Raw genomic sequence first — 27,565 nt, forward strand, 5'->3', positions numbered from 1 at the left:
ATGGTAGGCACGGTCCTTGGTGACCTGGGCAACGACCGAGCCGGTATGGGTGAAACTGTAGTTGTCGTCATGTGGCGTGTCTTGGGCAATTAAACCTGGCGGCGCCCATCCCTCTCCAGGTTGGATGCAGTTTAACGTCAAACATTTACTTGTCTACAATTTGTATTTTATTTATGCAACATTTACCACATTCGGTAGTCGGTATTATTCAGTATTCGGCCAAGCGTTTTATTTTTATTTGACTTCGGTCACAAATTTTCTATTCGGTGCATTCCTAGTTAACATATTATTTTATTTGCATTTCTTTTCATTTTATTTCTGTTTCACTGTTGGAGGGAGGCCTCTTCTTAGCTGTTGAGCCCACGGTGTTTAATGTTGATCGTTAGTTTGAAGGTGCTCCCTGTTAAGTGTCTTCTTGTTTCAGAGGCTGAGCTCCCAGTGGTGGTGGTCAGAGCTTTTCAGATGGCGGTGTCCCCTTCCAGTGTGCACCCTATTTTGCATCTCGGGTTTTGGGTTGCACAACTGTGTGATGCATGTGTGCTGTGGGGTGATTTGAGATGTCTTCTAACCCTTGACCTTGCTTCTCACTGGTAAACCTCAGCTATATTTTTAGCAGTTTTGGTTACTTCTCAGTCACTCTGGGGGATGAAATGTGTTACTTTAATCACCAAATCCATAACATGGCTAATATTCAGTGTCTTGGCGCAGAGGGCTTCCTGTAGATAAATGAAATATCCATTAAAATTAAACTATATTTATCCTGCATGTCACTTAAAATCCCAAAACTAATACTCACTCACCTGATGTATGATACAGTGCAGTATAGGGCCATTCACTCCACTCTGTTGTGAAACAGGTGTCTTCCTGGCAACGTGGGTGCTCCATCCGTAACAACAGCTGACAGCTTGTCCAAGCCACCATACATGTTTGCAACACTGTTGACAGCGTTGAATATGTCCGTGCCCTTGGTTGTATCATGCAAAGACACCATTTTCAATAAGTCCTCGTGCACTTCAAACAAACTAATACAGCTCTTGTAAAAATCAGCAGCTGCCTGACATCCGTCACATCTGTACTTTCATTCAAGGCCAAGGAGAAGTACTTGCAGTCCTGCATAACTTTCAGCTTCCCCTCGACATGATTGTGAATGTCAAAAATTCTGCGAGTCACTGCAACGAGACAATGAGACTGTATCAAAGTTTTGAACCAGGTTATCGTCACCAAAAGCTCTTGCCATTTCCATAGTACACCTCTTCACAATTTCGCCATCTGACAGGGGCTTCTTTGATTTAGCGAGCTCAAGCGCAATGGCATAAGATACTTAGAGTGCAGACCCTGTGTGGTTGGTAAAAAGTTGCTGTTGTTTGTATACTTTGATTTGAGGTCAGCTAAGATTGCAGTCCTTGCAGCTTCAGTATACTTCTTGTATTTAGCTTTGTGCAAGGTGTTGTAGTGGCAACTTAAATCGACTAAGCAGACTAAGCACAAAGGTTTGCCTTTAAATTCTATGAACAGATAATCTACTTCCCATTTCACCTGAAACACAATTTTCTCGATCAAGTTTTCTCTTTCGTCTCTTCCTCACTGGTGGAGAAGACCTGGAGGAAGCGTGGACGTGGCGGCCAGCTGTGTCATTACAACTGAATCAGTTGCCAAGAGGACACATTTTTATAATTTTCAAAGATTAATCTAAGGGCCAGTTGCTCATCCCTGGTCTAATAGATTAAACAGAATAAAAGCTCCTCTTATCCATTGACAACCCTTTTAAAGTGAACATCAGTAATCCTGGTTTTATTTCAGCAAACTATTGACTCTCCTAATTGGTATGTAACAGCAATCCCTCTTTCTAAGCTAGATCATTAATCCTGTTGGCCTTTCCTGGTTTTTCTGGAGTATTTTTTATATTTCTAAATATACTCTGCTTAATAACTGTCAGTATTTTATTGACAAATTGTTAAAACTAACTAGTCACACTTTCTGGCACTCTGGAAAGGATTATTACAACTGAATATCGTTTTGACTTTTGCATAAGTGAGACTTTAAAAGTTTTTTTTCTGCACCTCATTACAATCCTGGGTGTGCTATACTTTAAGACATTAATTAACTGTTTTTAAGCATCAGCTGGTAAGCTCATTTCAATTGGAAAAACTTTTTTTTTAAATCTTTTTTTTACACCTAATATTACTTAAATTTTACAAAAATCTACTTTATTTATCAATAAAAAGAGGAAAATACCAGAATAAACATAACAAATGATATAAAATATTAAGAAAAACGACTTGCATCATGAGGATTGATTCAAGATTTATTTCTAGGTAAGTTAACATAGCCACAGGTTTTAAATCAGTCTAGGAGCACCTACCTGATAATGGTATGCTTATTCACACCAAGAAAATATCATATTAACATATTGTTCAGTTCAGTTCTATTTATATAGCACCAAATCATAACAAATGTCATCTCAAGGCACAGAGATACAGTCCAATTTGAGCCAATTACAATCCAATTCAACGTAATACAATCAGAATCAAATCAAATTAATTAAAATCCAAATGAATCCAATATATACAATGTTGATTGAACAAAATGTTGCCTAGCTAAGGAATCCAACAGATGGGATCAAAAGTTCTCCTTGATTCAATCCCTTGTTCTGAGCGTGCAATGAAAAAAGAAAAAAAACTCCCTTTTTAACAGGAAGAAACCTCCATCAGAACCAGAACCAGGAAGGGTCCATCTGCCTTAACCAGCTGGGAGCTGAGAGGACAGGAAAGAGGGGACAACAAGCACCGTAACACCAGGCCAGAGACACCTGCTGAGAGAGAGAAACACAAGTTAATGACAGCAATGATGTCATATGTACATGGAGGGAGGAGAGGTGCATCATGGGATGTTTCTGGGTCACTTGAACCATCCCTAACTATAAGCTTTATCAAAAAGGAAAGTTTTAAACCTAATCTTAAAGGTAGAGAGGGTGTCTGCTTCCTGAACCCAAACTAGCAGCTGGTACCACAGAGAGGGGCCTGATAACTGAAGGCTCTGCCTCCCATTCTGCTTTTAGGGGCCTGATAACTGAAGGCTCTGCCTCCCATTCTGCTTTTAGGGGCCTGATAACTGAAGGCTCTGCCTCCCATTCTGCTTTTAGGGGCCTGATAACTGAAGGCTCTGCCTCCCTCTCAGTAATCTTTGATAAATATTATTTCCAGAAATTTGAATTTGTAGTTTTGCATATATTTCAACACATTTCTTCCTAATCATCTACCAGTAAACTGTATGCAAGTTCTTTTTGCCATTTATTTTTTACACTTACAGTATTTTGTTTCACTTAAATAATTTCTTGCACGTTTTTGCAAGAAATCTTGCAAGTTTTCCATCTTTTGTGAAAACAATATTAACTCCACAGTCCATTATATATACTATATACAGTATATGTTACTATATATAGTTGAAAGCTTTTTGAAAGATTTAATTTCTATGTGCAACCTTTGTTTTGCAAATTACTGGGCCTAAAATTGCCCTGGAGTGCCTGGGGTCTGACCATGCTTCGCAACTTCGGTTTCCTGCCCAGTTTGACTCTGTTTTGCTTAACGGTACCACGTGATACCAGCGACTAGATAACAACATACTTTTGCCATTACAAATAAAGTTTGGGGAGAAAAAGACACTGATAGCATTATCATTTGGCTGTCGATGAAGTTGCTGTCAAGTTTAAATTCATGAAAAGTATACAATCATGATCATTTCTCCCTCTGCTCTGTGTAGACTGTAAATCAGAGGAGATAGAAGCTGCCCCTTCTGGTCCAAAGTAAATGTCTTGACAGGTGATGTTATAATGCTGTTTTTCTTTTACCTAGTAACACCTACAGTCTTCATAATCCTTGCATTTCTGTTCTTCATTGTACAAAAGAGTGCAATGGAGTGACGATAGTTCAGTAGATTTCTGACAGTTGGACGTAGATTGTCTTTACTATAACCACTTCTTCCAGTAGTTTCGTTCTTGAAGAAGGCTTGACAAAGATACTAGTTAGAGACAAAACGTCAAAGGTTGTTTGCCAGTTTTATGTTGTTTCAAGGATTCATCAGCAAAATCTAGAGAAGGTCATCTTGCAGGCACATGATGTTAGCTTTGAAAGGGCATAAAAAGTCTCTCGTTATGTTTATGTTTATGCATTTGGCAGACGCTGTTATCCAAAGCGACTTACATATGAGGATATAACATTACAACTAACATCAAAGCTAACAATAAGCTAGCTGGCTAGCAGCTCTTCCCCTAAGACTAATGGGCTAGCTTAGTAGTGTGGTAATGGTCTCAAAATTAGTATTGGGCTATATAACAGGCACAATTATGTTTTCCCAGAGAAGTCTATGCTTTTGACTATTGAAATTGAGAGGGAGAGTGTAGAGCTGGCCTTTCAAATGCATGAGAAGGTTACAAGGGTTTTATTGGTCAATTACCCCTCTTACAGCTGAAACTCCCAAAAGAAAGTTCCATCTGTTAGAATTCTACACTCCCGCAACTCATGTCTTGTATAAATAAAAAAAACAAAAATTGTGGTTATCATATCACCACTTTCACTGTTTCGAAAAATCAATAAATCTATCAGTCAGTGCCAGTGCAACTAAAGAAACGCAACTATACAAGTACTGAACATGAAATTAAATGAAAAAGAACATGATATTCATTTAAACTAATTGATACCTTATTATATCTCCGTCCCACATTTCACAAACACCTGACCTACGCCCACCCAGGACCAGACTCAGAAAAATTATGGAAAGGTCCTTTCAGACTGCTGCTCCACATTAACAATAGCCGATAATGTAAAACAACCTACTGGCTGATGTATTTGCATTAAGTTCATCATCTCTCTCAGGCTTCCCCAATGTTATCGATGCACTGGACTGTACCCATGTAAGCATCCAGGCCCCTACTGGACCTGTGGAGGCTGACTACATAAACCGAAAATTTTTCCATAGCCTAAATGTACAGGTACGTACTGGGGATAATTGTCCATAGACTCTGAACTGGACTCATTCACAGCTCATTCATGAATGAGGATCTCGCACTACCTGAAGCAGCCTAGGAAGACACCCCTTATGGACCGCCCCATCAAAGTACCATCATGATGAGGCAACAACTGATTGCACGGCTTTAGTTGCAGTCATCGAGCGCCTGGCTATAGCGAGACATTTTTTCAAGCCATTGTCATATGAAATCATTTCTTCTTTATTTCGGTGACATTATGAACTACAGGTGACACGGAATTAACAGCACTCGTAATTGCTTCCCATTCCTGCTGAAAAAGACAGATTTTCCTTTTTGGATCTCTGAAAGCAGAACTTCAACCTCATAGCCCGTAAAGTTGCGCCTTGATGCAATTCTCATGACTCAACACTTCTTGGCACAGGAGAAAGGAAGCATAGCCTTATATGGTATTATTTTGGGCTTGGAGTATTCAAATTTACTATCCTCGGGCACAAGCACTTAAATACGCATGGGTGGCATTCATCATTTACGCAGGTTGTTTACATACTTTTCCGAAGTTAAGAGCGTTTGTGGAATCTGACGTGGCATGTTCGTACGAGACCTTCATACGAAAAAAGTGAGAGAATTTTAGAATAAGAATACAAAAATGTTCTTGCATGAGGCCCATTGACTCATTCACACAAGCATCCATAGTTTGCATTTGTCACCTCCCATGCACTGAACATATTGAGTACAAAAAAGATAAAGTGCAGAGATAGAGGGGGGAGGTAAGTACAAGGTAAGTGCTGGGATAGGAGATGCTCTCTGAAGAGCTGGGTTTTCAAGAGTTTCTTGAAGATAGACAGGGACGCCCCTGTTCTGGTAGCGCTTTTGTTCTGGTCATTCCACCATCGTGGGACGACACATGAACAGAGTTTGGATTGTCTTAGGCGTGGTGTAGGAGCTGCTAGACGACAATCCTGCGACGAACGGAGGGACCAAGTTGTGACATAAGCCTTTGCAAGAGCATTCAAGTAGATGGGAGCCGTTCCATTAAGCACTTTGTAGCTAACATCAGGGACTTGAATTTGATGTGGGCGGCTAAGGGCAGCCAGTGGAGCTCAATGAACAGAGGGGGGAGGTGTTCTTTTAGGCTGATCGAAGACCAGACGCGCCGCCGCGTTCTGGACCATCTGCAGAGGTTTCACAGCACAGGCTGGGAGACCAGTGTGGTCGTCAGGTGGGAATGACAGATAGAACTGGGTATCATCAGCATAACATTGGTATGAGAAGCCATGTGATCGGATGAACTGTCCCAGTGAGTTGGTGTATATGGCAAAGAGAAGAGGTCCCAGTACTGAACCTTGGGGGACCCCTGTGACGAGGTGGTGCGCTGCAGAAGTGTGACCAAGCCAGGATACTTTGAATGACCGACCAGTGAGGTATGATTCAAACCAGGAGTGTGCTCTCCCTGTGATGCCCATGCTAGAGAGTATGGACAAAAGGATTTCAATGAAGAAAAAATTGAAAAACTTTTCAATGAAGATTTTCGTGAGGGATGGCTCAGGTGAACCTGAAACATCCCATAGTTATGCTGCTATAGGCCCAGACTGCTGGAGGACCTCCCATGATGCACCTCCCCTCATTCTGCTCTCTTTACTTTCTATGTACATATGGTATTATTGTTGTCATTAACTTGTGTTTCTCTCTCTCAGCAGGTATCCCTGGCTTGGTGTTATGGTGCTTGTTGTCCCCTCTTTCCTGTCCTTTCAAGCCTAACCAGTCGAGGCCACCCTTCCTGAGTCTGGTTCTGCCAGAGGTTTCTTCTTCTTCTTTCGTTGCCTCGTGCATGCTCAGGATCGAAGAGAAGTTTCAGTGCAATCTGTTGGATTCCTTAGCTAGGCAACTTTTTTATCTCCCTGTGTGGGTTCTCTACAGGTACTCCTGTCCAAAAACATGCATGTTAGGTTAATTGGTGACTCAGAATTGTCCTCATGGGTGAGTGTGAGCATGCATGGTTGTTTGTCTCGTTTGTCTCTGTTTGACGCTGTGATGAACTAGCACCCTGTCCAGGGTGTACCCTGCCTCTCGCCCAATTACAGCTGGGATAGGCTCCAGCCCCCCTCAACCCTAAAGTGGACTAAGTGGGTATAGAAAACAGATGGATGGATGGAATTGATTGGATTAAGATTGTATTACTTTCTTATTGTATTACCCATTATTGGACTGTAATTTGTTTGAATTTGGTTGTATTTGTTGTGATTTGGCACTTTTTAAATAAATAAGTTGAAATTAATTGAAAATCTACATCTATTCACACGGGTGAAAACACGGTAAGGAACTGAAAGATGACATCATCCATAATGCACAGTTGCAGGTCATTTTAAGCATTTTAATTAAACAAAGACATCAGCTGTAATTTTTATATTGGCAGTTTGTTGTGCTGCTCACTTTCATATTCTGGATCTGATTCTGCCTGGAACATGTATGGTTGGATTTGAGGTGTTTTACAAAGTTTCTTCTTTGTTTATGAGTTGTACCGTCCTGACCGGTGTAATGCGTTCAGGAATCACCAACATCCTCACCCCCGCCCCACCCCGACAAGTCTCCAGAAATCCAACCAATCAGAGGATACTTCCCCCAAAGCCCTTCTCCAGGCTTACCCCAGGAGAAAGCTCTCCCTTATTCTAAAACTATTTTGAGTTATGATGGGTGCAAACTAATCTAGAGGTACACAGGATTAAGAATTAAATTACTGGAAATAATCATGCCCACTTTAAGGCTGAACTTTTGCAAGACAGCCAAACCAGACAAGTTCCAGAAGGCCTGGGTCCTCTGGTGACACCCATGTCTAAGTGATTATGAAAACATCCAGCTTATTTGTAACAGTAACATCTTTAATCACAAAAAAATGTTAGTGAGAGACCTGACATTTAGGAGACCAAAACTAGCTGCTATTGGTACAAAGGAAATAGAGGAAGGTTTCCAGTGAATAAGAATTAAGATATTATTTACATTTCCCAGTATATTTTAGGACATAAGGCTTTGTCGCTGGTTATGGTTTGAATGTGGAAGTTTCTTGGTGGGATGGATGACACGTGAAACCAAAAGATCAGCGATTGGAGCTGTTTTGTTCTGGGATGGATGCAGTCAGAAAGAATGGAAAACATGCTGTGCGTTTGCTTCTAGCATCCAGCTACATACCATATGCAGTCCTTCAGTACTGAAGAAATAAGATTTGATTCCAGAAATTTTTTTAAAATTGAATTGACAATGAAATTAATTGAAACTCATGATAAGATGATAAGATTTGATGATTAAATTAAAAGAAAATATTTGATACATTTCAAAATGGAAATTATGATATTGCGGTACTTAAAAAAAATAATATTATTGGTCGTAAGCTGTTGTTATGTATAGTTATTGCAGAGCCAACTTTCTTCATCAGTTTGTTCAGTTTCTTTGTGTCACTAGCTCTGATGCTGCTGCCCCCATAGATGGCTGCAAAGCAGACAACACTCTCCATCACAGATTTATGTTTAAGATCAGGTGATTGTTTCCGCACCATGCCACAAAGTGATCGACCAATTCCCTGTAATCAGCTTCTAGTCCATCGCTGATGTGCCAAACAACTGCAGAGAATATTTCTGGAGATCACAGAACTCCCCTGTGGTGCTCTGGGTTGCTGACCATCTTCTCCGACACACAAACTTTGGTCTGTTTCTGAGATAGTTAATAATCTAGACTGCTGTTTCTCACATAAGAGTGCAGGCTGAATTGTATTAAAAGTGCTGGAGATATCAAAGAACATGATCCTCGCAGTGCTTCCTGCTTTGTCCAGATGAGAGTGGGCTCACAGAAGCAAATATATGATAGCATCTTCAACACCAACCCCAGGATGATTAGGAAACTACTGGGTCCTTAAAGGTGTTAAACTGAGGTCAACAGTCTCTCCAGGACTTTCATGATGCGGGGTGTTAAGTCAGCCGGTCTATAGTCACTGAGGACAGAAGGATGAGATTTTGTATGTTCAAGAATGAGATATGATGTCTTCCACAGCACTAGAGCTTTCTTTTGACGCCGGCTAAGGTTAAAAGAGACCTCCTTTTTGATTTCCACTTCTTGATCTCGCATTTAAATTGCTCTAAAAACATGTGTACATGTGGTCTGAAGAATGCATGAAATGTCACATTCTCACCAGCCATTCTTCCCTTATACCTTGTAGGCATACTGTACATCGTACATAGCATGTTTTTGTGTGTAGACAGTGTTTGTGCATCGAGCCAATTAAATCCTTTAAAGGTAAAGGGAAAAATAACTTTTCTGTTCTTGGCAGCACATACAATATCAATGTTCAAATATGCTTGCTATTAACTACGAGTATGCGTGTCTATAATGGCTGCCTCGCTTATCCTGCATATGTTTGGTGTGTTGGTTGTGCACTTCCTCGGAACTGAACATTGCGTGTACGCAAGCTGCAATATATAGGTGGCCGGTAGAGAGTGTATAAGCTTACTTTTGATGTTTCGATGTTGTGTATTGTCAATTTCTTGCACCTTGCTTGGTTTAGGGGCCTCACACTTCTGTCTTGATGTCAAGATCAAGAAAATGCTAACCTCTTCTATTAAAGGGGAACTCTGATATTTTTAAACCTGGACCTTATTTCTGGCATGAAATATGTTCATCTACTCATCGAGAACTGTTTGGTGAAAGTCGGCGTCCTTCAGAAGATATTTAGATAACTGGAGATCCATATAACGGAGTGAACGGGGCTTAGAGGATGCAGCCTCTAAATAAGGCATTATCTGTCTTTATTTCACCAAAACTTTAAGAAGAATGAATGAATGAACGTGTGCTATAGCTCTGTTAGCTCAGAGCTGCTGTGTTGTTGTTATTGGTGGCAATCGGGGGGCTTATAGAGGGCTTTCTACGCACTCGTGTACTGGGATGACGTCATCGACGCCCACTGCTGCAGCACAACTTATTCACTCCGGTAAGAACGTCCATCGTACTCAAAGTCGTCGTCCACGTTGTCAAAATCTGATAAATATCCTGCCCTGTTGCACAAAACTAGCATAGCAAACTGCATGTGAAGTTAGCCGACTGTCACAGAGCACGGAGTAATCCATCCAGCAGCAGCCTCAGAGGATATAAGAGCCCAGTGGATAAACTATATCTGAGGCTAATGTTCCAGCAGAGTTAGCTAAAGACTGTGAATGTGCAGCAGCCACTTTTCACTCTGAAGAAACTGAGCCACAAAGAGGGAACAGGTCCGAAGGAGGGAGTAGCTGCTGACCTCAACAAAAAGGCAGCTGTGAAAATGAGGCTGAGACAAGACCCACTGTGCTTAAACAGGAACTTTGACCAAAGCCTGTCTCATGCATCTCAACAAGATGAAATAAGATTTTAAAAAATTGGCATTAAAGGGCACAATGTGTTTTCTTAAAAAAAAGAAAAGAAATTTATTTGATATTCTTGGTTTGTGTCATTTCCTATTCATGTCTAAATAACTGATCAATATACGTTTACTTTCTTTCCTCCATTTTATTTGATCATTTTTCTTCTGTCTCAGTTTTTGTCTGATTAAAATTTTTTTTAGTCATTTGTATTTAATTATTTTTTAATGATAATGATGCAAATTTTTGTTAATTTTAAATAATTTAACCATAAACTAAACTAAATTTACCAAATGTTTGTTTCAACCATACGCTTGTAAATATTTAGTATTTCAACAACATGATATTTTGTTTTCAGGTGCATATCCAGTGGCCTGTGAGACCCGGGGAACGGACTTGAAAGAGAATTATGTCGTGGTTTTATGTCCACCAGACTGCATGCAATTAAGAGTGTCTGTATTTGGGACTGGAGTCTATGCTGCCATCTCCTCGGTCTGTGGAGCTGCTCTGCACAGGTAGGATTTTCCCTTCTAACCTGTTGTTGTTGGTGAAGAGTACTGGTACTGAAGTTTGCAATGCTGTTGGATGACACATGTAAACATATATGGTGACTTCCAGAGCAGCTTGTCAGACTGGATCAGGGGCTGAGTTTTGAATGTAGAATTTTTGAAAATGTGAATTAAACACTCTTCTCCAACTAAGATGTAACATGTGAGCAGTGTTTGTCCTGCTGTCTGCTGAACCTCACCCAAACACCCCTTTCTCTTTCATACAATTATTCTTTATCTTGAGTGCATGTTCCAATGTTATAGATTTGTTCTATTTATATATTGTATTGTTTTTTTCACCTTTAGTGTTTTGATCAGCACTTCCTCTTCTCCCTGTGAAAAGCCTCAGGGTCAACATAACAAATCTAAGCTACACTTTTGGATCATCAGTTCAGTTCAACTAAATTTCCCTTATATTGCACCAAATCAATTGATTCATTCATGCTAACATGATCCTCCTGCTGCAGCCAGGCCAATATGATGAAATATATCACTAATCATCAAGTTAATTTCTTTTATTTAAAAAGCATCACAACTGCACACACAGCTGTAAGTTGTCTTCCCAAATTTGAACTTTGTGAAAAAGAAAAGACATAATTGATGTCTGTGGTTATCATTTATCTGCTGTCTTTTTCTAAACTTGGATTATTAGTTTGAGCTCAAAGTTTAATGCTTTGTAAAACTTTGTTTTTGTCCTGCAGGGGGCTCCTGAGGCCATCTGGGGGCCATGTCAGAGTTCATAAGCAGAAGGGACAGCACAACTATGTGAGCTCGTATGCCAATGGCATCCACTCACAGGCCCTGTCTCACTGGAGCAGCTCGTTCCGCCTCTCCGGTAGGTGGTCATTGTCGGGATTGAATGCTGATTAGTTGAATTAGATTTAAGACACTGACATCAGTTGTGTTTGGGCAGAACTGGAGCTATTCTGGATTAAAGTGTCTGCTAAATGTAACTTGTTACTTGTCACTTTCTGGTGGAAATGTCACAGGATTGTTACCTGAACAGTGTGATGACAATGAGTACAGATTGTTTTACCTCATGTTTGGATATTTAAGGGAAAAGTATTTTTAACAAAACATTATATTTTATCTGATGTGTTTTTTTCTGTGTTCTTGAATAACTGTAAAGTTATTCAGATTTCTAAATGTTGTTCATAAAAATGTTCAAGGTTGTTATCATTGTCTTGTTTTTGCCATGAAAATGATTTAAAAGGAGTAAACCTGTGTTTACAGAAACTCCAATATAGCATTACGTACTCTACAGCTAAGTTAGTGGAAAACATATCAAATCTCATTTTACTGAGCGTAACGAGTTTGTCTTTCAGCTTTCCTTTCCAAAGCTTAAAGACAAAGTCATGATTTAATCAGTGGTTTAGATGGTACCGTAGCATTTCACAGTTAATGCTTTTAGCATGTATCTAATCAGTCCAATTAGACCTGAATCAGCATGTGTGTCTTAACGGATCAACATAATGTTATATTTATGAAATAATGAATATTTATTGTGTTTTCTGTTTAAACATCCAGAAAATGTTGATGCACCACTGGAGCTGACGAGTGAGACCAATTCTACAGCCCTGCCTGCAGCTGCACAACCAGGTAATGGAAACAGACAGGCTGCAGGCGCCTGGATGTTCAGCTCAAGACAGTGAGACCCCATTGTATCTGTTAGTGACATAAATTCTTCATCACCAAAATGTCCAGTACCTAGTTTTATTGTATAATTTGGTTTATTCCTCCACTTCTGTTCTGAAATCAGCTGTGAGCTTGGTCCATTCATTGTATAAGTGTCCAAATGGACAGAAGATGTGTGTTTGTGTTGGTGGGTCCTGTGGACTACAGATAGTGGCTGTTTGGTTGTGAAAGGGTCTCTACTTACCTCGGCTGCATTTTTTTTTTAAACAGCCATCTGTTGTATATTTGATGACATGTGGTTACTATTTATCTGTAAAAATTTAGTTTTAGAAACTCTCGTAACCAAAAGTGACCCTGCAGTCTTGGGGAAATATGGAGTTATGTGATTTTTATACGATGTAGCTTGGTCATTAAGAGCTTTACATGTAAGAAGTAGAATTTAAAATTCTTCTGGAATTCAGGGGAAGCCAATGAAGACAAGCTAAAGTTTTCCTGCTAATTCCAATCAGAGCTCTTTCTTTGGTATTTTGGGACAGCTGGAGACTTTTCAGAGAGCTATTGGTAGAGAGGAAAAATGACTGAAATGCTTTCATTTTTAAAAGATACGATGTGTTATGTGTAACTACCTCTAAAGTTATTCTACACACCAAAATGTCCCAGTAATTCTTTTCACACCATATTCAAATCTTTTTCAGTTTCTTTTATGTCTGAGAATCTTGTTTGTATGTGTTTTGTGTGTGAATACATCAAGTCAAGAAGGAGTCACAAAAAGACACAAGTGCAAACTCGTGTGTGTTCTGTTGCAGCAAAGAAAGTGTCCAAGAAGCCATCTGTGAAGAAAGCTCTGACAGGAGGAAACCAGGGTAATTCCAAACAGCTCAGTGAAGTATCCTGCCGTTTCACCAGCTTTTGAAATTTAGGAAACTGATTTCTTCTCCTTGATTAACTCTACCATTGATTAATGTACTTTTTGTGAAAGTCCCCATTATCTTTAGCAGTGTGTCTGCTAATGGAACTTCCACTTTACAACTGATGAAAGAAAATGTTGAATACAATTTAAAAAGTTAGATCATTTTGTTTTTTTAATTTATTGTTTAGTCAATCAGGGAGTAAATGTTTAACTTGTGTTCCTTCTGCCAGGTTCTTCTTAAGTTCTGCTGATGCTGAATGGAAGTAAATGTGTCTCACCAGATCTTAAAAGCCTTTGAATTTCAAGCACCACATTTTATGCTTTAAAATTAGGCTTTATTTTCATTCATTTTCTTTACCCAGTTATTCCAAGTCAGGGTTGCTGGGGTGGGGGTGTGGTTGGAGCCTTTCCCAGCTGTAATTGGCTGAGAGGCAGGTACACCCTGGACAGGTCCATCACAGAGCCACACAGAGACAAACGAGACATAAAACCACTCACTGCTACAGTCAATTTAGAGACACCAATGAAACTAACAGCATGTTTTTGGACGATGGGAGGAAGCTGGAGTACCCGAGAGAACCCCCGTATACACGGGGAGAACATGCAGACTCCACACAGAAAGGCCCCAGGCAGGGATCGAACCTGGAATCCTCTGTTGTGAGGCGATGGTGCAAAATAATTTCCTGTGTAGTTATTCACTATTGTACAGTGAAATGGTAATTACTAGTTATCAGCTGTATATGGTGTTTTTGGATAAATATGATTACTAAATAATGTTTCTGTATTTGAATTCAATTCAATTCAGCTCAATTAAGTTTTAATTTTTAATTTTACGCCAAATTACATCAAATGTCATCTCAAGGCACTTAAATAATACCGACCAATTCAAGCCAATTGGAGTCCAATTCATTGTAATCATAATCCAATGAAATCCAATTAATTAAATTCAAAATTAGTCCAATTCATACATACAGAGCCAATTCAATATCCTAGCTAAGAAAACTAACAGATTGCACCGAAACTTGTCTTCAGTCCAATCTCCTGTCCTGAGCCTGAGGGACTGTGGAAAGGAACGACTCCCTTTAACAGGAAGAAACCTCTGGCAGAACCAGAACCAGGAAGAAACCTCTGGCAGTACCAGAACCAGGAAGGGTGGCCATCCGCCTCGAGAAGACAGAAAACAGGGGGTAAAAAAACACCATAACGTCAAGGATACCTGTTGGAACAGGAAACCACAAGCCTGATCTTAAAGGTAGAGAGAGTGTCTGCTTCCTGAAGCCAAACTGGCAGCTGGTTCCACAGAGAGGGGCCTGATAACTGAAGGCTCTGCCTCCCATTCTGCTTTTAGGGGCCTGATAACTGAAGGCTCTGCCTCCCATTCTGCTTTTAGGGGCCTGATAACTGAAGGCTCTGCCTCCCATTCTGCTTTTAGGGGCCTGATAACTGAAGGCTCTGCCTCCCATTCTGCTTTTAGAAACTCTGGGAACCACAAGGAAACCTGCAGCCTGAGAGCAAAGTGCTCTGTTGGGGAAATATCCAACTGTGAGATCTTTAAGATATGATGGAGCTCGGTCATTAAGAGCTTTATATGTGAGGATTTTTTTTTTTTACCAGATCTGGTTCCACAGAGAGGGGCCTGATAACTGAAGGCTCTGCCTTTCATTCTACTTATTCATTCAACTTATGAACAACAAAAAAATGCAGTCTAACAGTTCTGCAGGAAATTTTGACTTTATGAGGGTTGTAATGTTCAGGGTTTGCTATTAAAACATCTGGATTCCGCTCTCAGGTTATTTTGGAAGATCCGGATTGCAGTTTTTTGGCACTGACGTGGCTTGTCGCTTTTTGAAACCTGTGTCGGTAACTTACAAGGTCCTCAGAGTAAGTCTGCCTTGTCTGAAAAAGAACAGTAATGCTGACTGAATTAACTGATGAACAACCTTGGAAAATAAAAAGGAACTGTATTTTCTAGTTGACGTAGTTTGCCAGTGTTGTGCTACTAACTTTAACAAGAAATCTAATAATCAAAGACGAAACTAAAATGAATTTAAAGTAAATGTAGGCCTGCTGACATCAACCATGGAGCGAGACTGAAGAAGGCATTGGCATCACATGGATGCTGGTTTGAGTCGTCCAACACAGACTGATTGTCTTAGTGCCCCAGATGTTTATCCTGAATATCTAGCTCTAAGCACATTTACATGATGCTGGAAAAACATCAGTATTAGGATTTCATAATTTCTCAAATCGAAATAGTGTGAAATGAAGCTAATTGAAAATCAGCTCATTAAAGATTGTTTGTTAAATGTCAACTTGTGGTTGCTTAATGCACTTCCAGGCTGTCACTCTTCTCTAATGACATCATGATGATATAACCACAGAGTCATCTGACAAAATCTCTTTTAAAGTGACTTAAAGACAACGCCTGTGCAGTGAATTTGGCTACAAGTGCGACGGTCTCCCTCAGAGACAGTTAGAAGCAGCAGAAGCTCTTCAGCATTTTCTCACACAGTCCACAAAGTTGCGGCATAATTCAGTCAATAATCCACTCCCGTGAATGTATAAATTAAAATGTAGTATTTGGATTCTGAAAATTTGAACAATGAAAATGAACTGAAGTTGAATTCTGATTCCTGTCTATATGAATATTTGGTATTTGAAAATCAAAGGCTCTGGTGACACATAACTACTTTCATAATGAAGCTCTGCCAAGTCTAAAAATGATTTTATTCATTTTTTAAGGATGTGTTTGTTTCTGTTTGGCAGACTGTCAGATTGACATTGCCATGGTGATCGACAGCAGTAGAAACATTGGGAAGCGAAGGTTCAACCTTCAGAAGAACTTTGTAGCCAAACTAACAGCAGCATTGAGAGTGGGACCTGCAGGGCCTCATCTCGGCCTGATACAGGCCAGGTCAGTCATACTACATGCATGACATTGAACTCATAAAACAAACCTTAAAAACGTCACAGCCGTTTGAGTGAACACTATATACAAATCGTTTCACACTGCAGCACATTTGGACTGTTTCTGTTACGTCTGAAGTGATTATTGTTTTCTTGGTCACTACATCTTGACTTGAAATGTTTGTGTTGCTCAGCATGATCGTGCAACTATCCCCTAATAATGCTGCCGCAGGCTCAGAATGCATGCATGACACCACCGAATATCATTAAAATGTCTTACATCTGTAATTGGTGTTCTTTCTGTAACTGCCTGCATCTCTGCTTCATGAGCTGAAGCGTCTGATCAGCAGTTTCTGGCTCTACCAGCCTGCTCAATGTTTGTTTTTTCTCTCGCTCTCTCACCCACTGCCTCCCTAAATAGTTAAGATAGATTACCCCTTCTCTGAGTCGCGTTTTGCAGGTTTCCTCGACTGTTGCCATGTTCTTGCTCAGTGGGAATTGTTAGGTTTTTCTCTTAGTGAAGTGCCCTGAAATGTATAGAACTGAAATCCAATTTAATTGAATATGGCTTCATATATGTGTGTGTAGTGACTCTCCTCGGACAGAATTTCTACTGACCAACTACACTCAGCCTAAAGAGATGCTACTTGCTATCAAGAAGTTGGCCTACCTGGGAGGAGATACCAACACTGGTAATATATACGTCAATCCCTGCCAGGTCCATAGTTTTTTACTTAACATGGACACACAAGGCCACACACACACAAACAACTGTATTTTATTCTGTATTATTTATACGTTGGAAAGACAAAGTTAAACTTGTTGACTTTAAAACCAAAAGTAAGTTTTCAATCCGTTTTGAATGTGATCTCTTATCTAGTCTATTCTTCGCTGTCTCTTTGAAATAGCGGAGAACAGATCAAATGTTCTCCTGTTACAGGTCTCCACAGTCAGTCATATGTTAAACATATAAGAGGACACACACACCTAAGGACCTACAAAACATTAGCAAAGATCCCTCCATTTCACAAATGCTTCTTAGGGTCACAGCTGACAAAGGGCACAAATTGGGTACACTTTAAGTGTTGAGCACACAGACCTTACCCAGCAGCACAAGATCGTCAATAATTTAGGAAAAAACAGTCAATTGTGTCAATATGGCTTTTCATGGCATTAAAACATCATATAGAAAAAGAAAGAAATATCTTATAAAGCATATCTTTAATAAAGATAAGATATATTTTAAAAAGATGTTATTCTATGTATGATCATTCTAAACTGATTTCATCTCAGCAGATTCTAATCATTCGAAGCCATTGCACTAGCTTATTGCATTGTTGTTTGGCAGCACTTGCCAAAAGTCCAGCAAGTTATCAGGATTGCTTCTTCCATTGTTTTATGTAGTACGTACATACAGCTTTCTGCCCTCACTTCTGAGACTATTGACGATACTCTGCAGAAAAGCTACAATCCTCAGCCGTAGCACTGATTTTGCTCATAACTCTTGCAACCTTTTAACTAAGTTTCATATAGACTAATAGTGGATATGGTTAAAAATTCATGTTTGTGAAAATCAGTTTGGATGACGTAAGGATCACCAATCAAATGATTTACAAGGATTAAAGATCTATTGTTTAATAAACTATATATATATTAGATAATCTTAAAAATAAAGGGGAGATTTATTATTGAATATAGGTGAATAAGACAGAATTTGCCAACACCGGATTAATAATGAAGTCAAATGGAAGGGTTCACTACATAGCCAATAGATATTATAGGTAGGTAGATATTTAAATAGGAAACCATCCTTCACCGTCTGGTTGGGATGGGGTCTAAAACACATTTACAGTTTAGATTTAGCTATTGTGGGCTTGAGGTTTTGGTGTGGTTATTTTTTCCCCTCCACAAGCTGCCTCACAAAAACGGACCCAAGAGCAGACACAGGACTCAGGGAGAAGAGTTAGAACAGAGTTTATCTACAAGTGGTGGGTGTTGAAAGCCAAAGGGAGGATCCGGGTAGATGTGGAACTCGGAGAGGAGGGAGATGGTTTGTGAGGTTCTGAATAAGGAATTTACCCAGACAGTGGGTATGTTTGTCCTTACTTGATCCAGGAGGGAATCCAAAGTAGAGGGGAAGGTGCTGGCTGTGGTGCAAGGGTTCTGAGTCGGTGTCAGGGCGAGCAGGCAGGTATGTGGAACAGGCTGGCGGGATGAGGGTAACCATAGATGCCAGTCCAGGCATAGAAATCCAAGGCTTGGAGAGTGGACGAAGGAAACGGCGCTGAAGGAAACCAGAAGGCAAGGTCAGAGATAGGACTTTAACTTCCAATGCAACACAGGAGTTGGCCTAATTACCACTATCTGGCAAAGACTGGTTGCTCCTGCAGCTCCTAAAAGAAGATCCTCCTGATGAGGGCAGATGAGGAAAAGGTGTGGAAGCAGAAGCAATCCAGACTCTGCCCCAGGAAACCTGCCCAGCCCCACCTTAGACTCAGAAACCACAGCAAAACAACACAGCCAAGCATGATCGTGACACTATCTTTGCACACTAGGAGATATTCTTCAAAATGAGTGAAATTACACTTCCACTCCAACTTTTTCAAATCAGCTTTATATTTATAATTTATCCATCCATCCATCATCTGCCGCTTATCCGGGGGTCGGGTCGTGGGGGCAGCAGCTTGAGCAAAGAAACCCAGACGTCCCTGTCCCCGGCCACTTCCTCCAGCTCTTCCGGGGGGACCCCGAGGCGTTCCCAGGCCAGCCGAGAGACATAGCTACATTATAATTTATATTTTATACATTTATGAATTAAACCAATAAGCCAATGAGTAATTACCCTCTTTTTGAGAGGGGCAACATTATCAAATGGTGTTTGCAATGATGCTGTATCTCTGTCAACAAGATAATCAGCTTGTGTAGGAGTGCATTTTGGGTAGCAGCCCTTTGCTGTATTAGCATATGGTAATAAAGTAAATAAATTACGTATTATCCGATTTTTCAAATGTTGTAAAATAATTTTCTGATAGACACACAAATATAATGAAATTTTTGTTTATATGCTGTGAACGCTAAAAGTTACAAGAAAAAAGGTCAGATAAAAGAGGGTCTTAAGGGATTTCTACCGTTTCCAAACTATTTATAACGCGCAGAGCAGAAAACATACAATGTGATTTTGTAGGGTTGCATAATGTTGGGACTGAATATAACATTTAGTTATTTAGTGAAGGTGTGATTTAGCAGGCTTTATTGGTTTAATTTAAATACGACACATTAATATTCATAACATTTCTTATAATCATGTCAAATTACATAAATACAAACATTGTTGTGTTATTCTTATTTCAAGATGAATCCTTTATATCTGCAGAAGAGTAGGTCTCCTTTCTCAAGTTGAGCTGCCATGTTTCTGCAGTAGCTCATAGAAAACTAACAAGACTCACTCTATAGACAGTCTCTTGCTTTTTTTGTAGACACCATCGTTTCTTTTACATTATTGGGTGTAGAGGGTGAGACTAAAGGTATTCAGATTGGTCGCAATCTGTAACTTTACCACTCGACACAATTACCATGCAATGCTTCCTCAAAATGCATGTGCATGCACAGCATGTTGCAGCAATCTCTCATCAATTGGTGAAATATCTGTGAGGCGTAAGATGTTAGAGCTAGAAACAGAAGGGAGTTTCCTACCCTAACCCATACCCAAATTTACAGGATGGGATTAGATCCCACCAAAACATGCAAACAATAGAAAGACAGACATACAGTGGCTTCTCTATTTCTTAATAAGATATAAAACTGATGGCAAAAGAACAAAATTAAAATGAATATTAAAAAAATGATTGCCTTGTTTACCTCTTCAGGTAAAGCTATCATGCACACAGCGGAGACCTTTTTTACCCAGGGCAATGGGGTGAGACGGGGTCATCCTCAGGTGATATTGGTTGTGATTGACGGCTGGCCATCTGATGATGTGGAGCAGGCAGCCATGTTGGCCAGAGAGTCTGGCATCAATGTTTTCCTGGTGTCTGTGTCCAAACCGGCAGCTGAGGAGCTTATCATGGTGCGAGACAAAGACTTCATGAAGAAGGTTTGAACTTTATTTACATTTGTCTAAATACAAAAATATTTACTTATGATGAAGCTTTTGCTTTATTTGAATAGGTACAGATTAATATTATATGGGTTTTTGGTTATATTTTAGTAGGAAGCAGTTCATTCAATTATCTGTCACTGACTAGGAAGTTTGTCTAAGTTTTTAGTTGTCACTGAATGCAGCAGGAATGTTTGTAAAAGTTAGACTCAAACTATGGTCAATAACAAAAAAAAACAGAAAAAAATATTAAAAGATTATTTTCATTGAGGCTACTTTCTAAAGCATTAATTGACATGTCAGTGTGTCCGAACAACACCACTGGAAGTTGCTGCTTATGTAGATTTCATGTGAAAGACAATGGTCCTCGTGCAAGAACCACTCATACGAACAGATTTGTTCTTAAGTCGTGCGTATGAGTGATTTAAGAGAACTTTTTGTATTTTGAGTTTTCTTTCAGATACAAACAGAATTTACAAGTGATCCAGACCTGTCGTAGGAGTCACGTAAAATAGCTGTTATTCGAATCATGTTTGCTTGACGAATGGATTGTATATTTAATTACTTTGAAGATACCATAAATTTTAGAGTCCTCTAGAGGAGGCCCTGCAACTGCAGGAGACTCCTTTGTTCTACTGGGGGACTTCAATGCTCATGTGGGCAATGACAATGAGACCTGGAAGGAGGTGATTGGGAGGAACGGCCCCCCCAGATCTGAATAAGAGTGGTTTCCTGTTGTTGGACTTCTGTGCTCGTCATGGACTGTCCACAATGAACACCATGTTCAGGCATAAGGGTGTCCATATGTGCACCAGGACACCCTAGGCCACAGTTCGATGATCAACATTCGGGTGAAGAGAGGGGCTGAGCTGTCAACTGATCACTACCTGGTGGTGAGTTGGCTCCGCTGGTGGGGGAGGATGCCGATCAGACCAGGAAGGCCCAAACGTATTGTGAGGGTCTGCTGGGAACGTTTGGTGGAATCCCCTATCAGAAGGAGCTTTAACTCTCACCTCCGTCAGAGCTTCAACCATGTTCCGGGGGAGGTGGGGGACATTGAATCCGAATGGGCCATGTTCTGTGTCTCCATTGTTGAGGCGGCTGACTGGAGGGTGTGTTCCCAATACAGGGGGATCCCACTCCTCAGCCTCTCTGGTAATGTCTATTCGGGGGTACTGGAGAGGACGATTTGTCAGATAGTCGAATCTCGGATTCAGGAGGTGTGGCTTTCGTCCTGGCCATGGAACAGTGGACCAGCTCTACACCCTCAGCAGGATCCTGGAGGGTGCATGGGAGTTCGCCCAACTGGTCTACATATGTTTTGTGGACTTGGAGAAAGCGTTCAACCATATCCCTCGGGTCCTTTGGGGGTGCTCCGGGAGTATGGAGTGCCGGACACCTTGGTAGGGGCTGATCGGTCTCTGCCTGACTGGTGTCAGAGTTTGGTCTGCATTGCCGGCAGTAAGTCGGACGTGTTTCTGTTGAGGGTTTGACTCCGTCAGGGCTGCCCTTTGTCACAGATTCTGTTAATAATTTTTATGGAAAGAATTTCTAGGTGCAGCCAGGGTGTTGAGGGTGTCCGATTTGCCGACCTCAGAATCAGGTCTCTGCTTTTTGTGGATGATGTGGTTCTGTTAGCGTCATCAGGTCGTGATCTTCAGCTCTCACTGGAGCTTGTTTGCAGCCGAGTGTGAAGCGGCTGGGATGAGAATCCAAGACCATGGTCCTCAACCAGAAAAGGGTGGAATGCCCTCCCCGGGTTGGGAATGAGATCCTTCACCAAGTGGAGGAGTTCAAGTATCTCGGGGTCTTGTTCACAGTGAGGGACGAATGGAACGTGAGATTGACGGGCGGATCGGTGCAGCGTCTGCAGTGTTGCGGCTCTGCACCGATCCGTCCTGGAGAAGAAGGAGCTGAGCCAGAACGCGAAGCTTTCAATTTACTGGTCAATCTACGTTCCCATCCTCACCTATGGTCACGAGCTGTGGGTAGTGACCGAAAGAACGAGATCGCGAACACAAGCGGCCGGAATGGTTTTCCTCCGCAGGGTGTCTGGGCCTCCCTTAGAGATAGGGTGAGAAACTCAGTCATCTGGGAGGGGCTCGGAGTAGAGCTGCTGCTCCTTCACATCAAGAGGAGTCAGATGAGGGCATCTGGTTAGGATCCTTCCTGGACGCCTCCCTGGTGAGGTGTTCCGGGCACGTCCCACTGGGAGGATAATAATAATAAATAATAAATAATAATAATAGATAATAAATAAAAAGCAGAATTATGGGGTACAATGTTTACATTTATTTATGATATCTTCAAAGTAATTCTAATCCATCAGTCAAGAAAACTTGATTAGAGAAACAGCAGACTATTTTACGTGACTCCTACGACAGGTCTGGATTACTCTGTTCGTAGCTGCAAGAAAACTTAAAATACAAAAGAAATGGTGTATGCGGCAAGTTATCTTAAATCACTCGTATGCACAACTTAAGAACAAATATGTTTGTACGAGTGGTTCTTGCATGCGGACCGTTGTATCATATAGCAGTTTGGTACATCCACATGTGTCAAAATGTTTTCATGCAGATCATTTAAGGTAGTTTTAGAACATTAAATCATTTAGATTTTAGTGGCCTAATTCCTTCGTGGCCTCAATCCAGCTTTAAACAATCAAGTACTTTTGCAAGAAAAATGTCAGGCTTGTGAAACCAGAATATCTCCTAAGCCTTCCTGGAAAGCCTTTACTTCAGCTGCACTAACTGCAGAAAAGGTATGAAAAGCCATACCACACCAAAACTGACAGATACTCTTTAAAGTCTAAAGTTTGTTCAGATTCAGAAGTGCTTCAGCTGAAGAACTTACAGAAAAGGGCTCTACCATAGAACAAAAGGATGGAGTAGCTGTGTGCAATACCAGGTTGTTTTCGATAATTTTCACAGAAATAATCTGTTTGAAGAGTTTCAGTCAGGATTCAGAGTGCATCATAGCACAGAAACAGCACTGGTGAAAGTTACCAATGATCTCCTCTTAGCATCTGATAGGGGACTTGTTTCTGTGCTTGTCCTGTTGGATCTCAGTGCTGCATTTGATACGATCGATCACAGCATTCTGTTACAGAGACTTGAACATGTTATTGGGATTAAAGGAACTGCATTAGGCTGGTTTAAGTAATATTTATCTGATAGATTCCAGTTTGTTCTTGTAAATGAAGAATCTTCCTCACACATTGGAGTAAGTCATGGAGTTCCTCAGAGTTCTGTGCTTGGAACGATTATTTTTACTTTATACATGCTTCCATTAGGTAACATTATCAGACAGCATAGCATAAATTTCCATTGTTATGCTGATGATACTCAGCTGTACTTATCTATGAAACCAGATGAAACCTACAGGTTGGTCAGACTACAAGCCTGTCTTAAAAACATAAAGACCTGGATGACTCAGAACTTTCTGCTTCTAAATTCAGACAAAACTGAAGTTGTTCTCTTTGGACCTGAGCGCTTCAGGGAGAAATTGTCTAGTTATATAGTTACTCTAGATGGTATTTCCTTGGCTTCTAGTTCTACAGTGAGGAACCTTGGAGTTATTTTTGACCAGAATTTATCATTTGACGCACATATAAAACTGGTTTCTAGGACTGCCTTCTTTCACCTTCGTAATATTGCTAAAATCAGGAACATCCTGTCTCAGGGTGATGCAGAGAAACTAGTTCATGCATTTGTTACTTCAAGATTGGACTACTGTAATTCCTTATTATTGGGCTGTCCCACATATTCTCTGAAAAGCCTCCAGCTGATCCAAAATGCTGCAGCCAGAGTTCTGATGAGATCTAACAGCAGATCATGTTTCTCCAGTTTTAGCTTCTCTTCATTGGCTCCCTGTTAAATTCAGAATAGAATTTAAGATTCTTCTCCTCACATATAAAGCTCTTAATGGCCGAGCTCCATCATATCTTAAAGATCTCACAGTTGGATATTTCCCCAACAGAGCACTTTGCTCTCAGGCTGCAGGTTTCCTTGTGGTTCCCAGAGTTTCTAAAAGCAGAATGGGAGGCAGAGCCTTCAGTTATCAGGCCCCTAAAAGCAGAATGGGAGGCAGAGCCTTCAGTTATCAGGCCCCTAAAAGCAGAATGGGAGGCAGAGCCTTCAGTTATCAGGCCCCTCTCTGTGGAACCAGCTGCCAGTTTGGCTTCAGGAAGCAGACACCCTCTCTACCTTTAAGATCAGGCTGAAACTTTCCTTTCTGATAAAGCTTATAGTTAGGGATGGCTCAAGTGACCCTGAAACATCCCATAGTTCTGCTGCTATATGTCAGGGTCAGAGCCATGTGTCAGTTTCCTGTCTTCTTTTGATAGTCTTGTCTCTCTGTTCACTCCCTGTCCCCCGTGTGATTACATGTCCCCACCCTTATGTGTTTCACTTATGTCTCGTTATCCTTTCCCTTCTGTGTGTAAATAACCAGTGCTCCCCCCGGTGTGGCAGTGCCAGGTATCCTTCGAATGGTGTTATGGTGTTTTTCCCCCCTCTTTTCCCTCTTTTCTGTCTTCTCAAACCCCAGCTGGTCGAGGCGGATGGACACCCTTCCTGGTTCTGGTTCTGCCAGAGGTTTCTTCCTGGTTCTGGTTCTGCCAGAGGTTTCTTCCTGTTAAAAGGAAGTAATTTCAATTATGATTATGATTATGGTTATAATGAATTGAATTCCAATTGGCTTGAATTAGACTATATTATTCAAGTGCCTTGAAATGACATTTGTTGTAATTTGGCGCTTTATAAATAAAACTGAATTGAATTGAATTGAAAAACCTAACTAGCAAGTGATTACTGTGCTGACATAGGGTCACAGCAGGTGTTTTAAGATTAACCAAACATAGTTTTCAAGATGGTGACAGAATTTCTTCCTCTTTTACTGCAGATGGTGTGTAAAGATAATGGTTTCTTCAGTTATTCCATCCCCAGTTGGTTCAGCACCATCAAACATGTCAGACCTCTCACACAGAGGCTCTGCTCAGTGGACGGTCTGCTCTGCAGTAAGACACATCTACATCTGTCTAATACTGAAAACAATATACAGACGCGAACAATAATCCAGGAATGACAAAGAAATCATACAACCATCAAATGAGACTTTTTTTAAATGAAAAATATAACTACTTTCATGTCACAGCCAAACATCCAAATGAGAATAAAGTGTTGCCTTTTTCCCATCCTCTTTGTTCATTTAGTCTCTGTGGACATTGTTGGGTTACTGTACAACAGTTAGCATTTTAATAACTAAATTAGGTTATCCAGAAACATGCAAGTTTGTTGTACGTAAAAGTCATTTAATATGTTTTTTAGGTAAAACCTGCTACAACTCTGTGAACATCGGCTTCCTCATTGACGGTTCATCCAGTGTCGGTGAAAGAAACTTCCAACTGGTCCTGGACTTCCTGACAGGAATTGCCCAGAGCTTTGACATCTCAGATGTGGGAGCTCACATCGGTCAGCTTCACCATATTCCTGCACTTGTTTGCGCTCCATTGGCTGACGGACTGACTGACGGACTGACTGTGTTTGTGATGCAGGTGCGGTGCAGTTCACCTACGATCAGAGGCTGGAGTTTGGCCTGTTGGACCACTCCAGCAAAGAGGAAACCATCAATGCTCTAAGGAGGATCTCCTACATGAGTGGAGGAACCTCGACGGGATCGGCCATCAGCTACGCCACCCAGAACCTATTCGGGTAACACAGGTTCTGTTCCAACACTACTTTTCCTGTATTTGCAAATGGCATTTGTTTGGCTCCAGAGGATCTAAGGGAAGACGAACACTATAATAAAGAAAGTCAGACTCCCACAAGTGCTCCTTCGACATTCTCCACTGCTGCCACTGAGTCTGTTCCTCGATCTTCTATTATTACGTTTTTTACATTTGCTAACACAGGAAAAATAAAAGACTTCAGAGGACAGTTGGGAGAGTGGAAAACATTTCTCACAGGAAAAAAATGTCTCCAGGGTTAGGAAACTGAATTCATCGGTAACTTCTTACAACCTTCCGCAGGATTATTGTTTTCCCACAAGCTTTCTCCATTTAGAGGTGTTATAAAGTAACTCCTGCAGAGCTGCACTCAGATACTGTCCTCACTGATGTGTGTATATATATCCACTGTGTGTATGAATGCTTATTCAGATGAATGTGTGAAGCTTTTTTAAAGAATATTCGTTTAGCTTCAGAATGATTAGATTTCTGTTCTATAAGAGCACTCTGTGATCAAATTAAAACAGTGAAATTAAGTCTTGGAGGGCTGGACGTTGATTAAAGATTAAAGATTCATTGCATTTATTTTTATCCAGCAGGCAACCAAGACAGAATCACAAATTTCTCATAGTGGTGACAGACGGCCAATCATACGACGACGTTAGGAACCCAGCGTTGACTGCACAGAGTCAAGGTGTGTGTAAAAGCTTTCCTTCTCAGCTGGTTTGTAGCCTGTTGCACATGTTTCTCTGGGCTATGGGATGGTTTTAAAGGCATCTATTTGATAATGAAGGTGTATCATTTAAATTCTTATTGGGCCACAGGTGATTTCTTTTTAAATACCATTCCATGAGCAGCTAAAATTACAAACAGGTGGTGCCAAATCAACTATATTGAATGGTAAAAAATGGTGACAGATCAATAGCAGATAGTGTCAGCTGCTTCTCCTGTCCACCAATCATCAGGAATTACCATCTTCTCGGTTGGCGTGGCCTGGGCACCCAACGATGACCTGAGAGCAATGTCATCAGAGCCAAAGGACAGCCATACCTTCTTTACCAGAGAGTTCACCGGCCTCACAGAGTTCATCCCCCTGCTGGTCCGAGGCATCTGCAGAGACTTCACCGGGAACAACTGAGGACACCGATACATAGGCCTGTTCCTCTATGTAAGTGAGGATCATTAATATCATACATTAGCTGGAATTTAACCCGAGAACATCGAAAGCAAAGCCGCTTTGATATCACATCACACTCAGAGCACTATAGTGGGAATATGTGAGCGACTTCAGTGAGTAAAGGTTCCAGAAGTTTGTCTTTTTTACACAGTGTAACAACATTAAACTTTAAATCCAATGAGTAAACTAGGGAAAAAAGCCAAAGTTC

At 40.7% G+C, this 27,565-nt stretch overlaps 1 protein-coding gene across 1 annotated transcript; it reads left to right on the forward strand.

The window, feature by feature from the left end:
- Positions 1-27,565, forward strand: coch (coagulation factor C homolog, cochlin (Limulus polyphemus)). The gene is made up of 13 exons (XM_072365872.1): positions 1-43; positions 10,718-10,874; positions 11,609-11,742; positions 12,435-12,506; positions 13,349-13,405; positions 16,219-16,366; positions 16,948-17,051; positions 20,226-20,452; positions 25,358-25,472; positions 25,783-25,926; positions 26,010-26,166; positions 26,780-26,874; positions 27,146-27,565. The coding sequence occupies exons 1-13, from the start codon at positions 1-3 to the stop codon at positions 27,316-27,318; spliced, it is 1,626 nt and encodes a 541-aa protein (XP_072221973.1). The 3' UTR covers positions 27,319-27,565.

The sequence above is a fragment of the Leuresthes tenuis genome, unplaced genomic scaffold (genome assembly GCF_036924035.1).
Source record: "Leuresthes tenuis unplaced genomic scaffold, fLeuTen1.0.hap1 SCAF_15, whole genome shotgun sequence".
Classification (NCBI taxonomy): Eukaryota; Metazoa; Chordata; class Actinopteri; order Atheriniformes; family Atherinopsidae; genus Leuresthes; species Leuresthes tenuis.

Coding starts and splice junctions, on each gene's coding strand:
- coch (XM_072365872.1), top strand. CDS start 1: ATGGTAGGCACGGTCCTTGGTGACCTGGGCAACGACCGAGCCG. Junction 44..10,717: donor CCTGGGCAACGACCGAGCCG/GTATGGGTGAAA, acceptor TTTTGTTTTCAG/GTGCATATCCAGTGGCCTGT. Junction 25,473..25,782: donor AGTGGACGGTCTGCTCTGCA/GTAAGACACATC, acceptor TATGTTTTTTAG/GTAAAACCTGCTACAACTCT.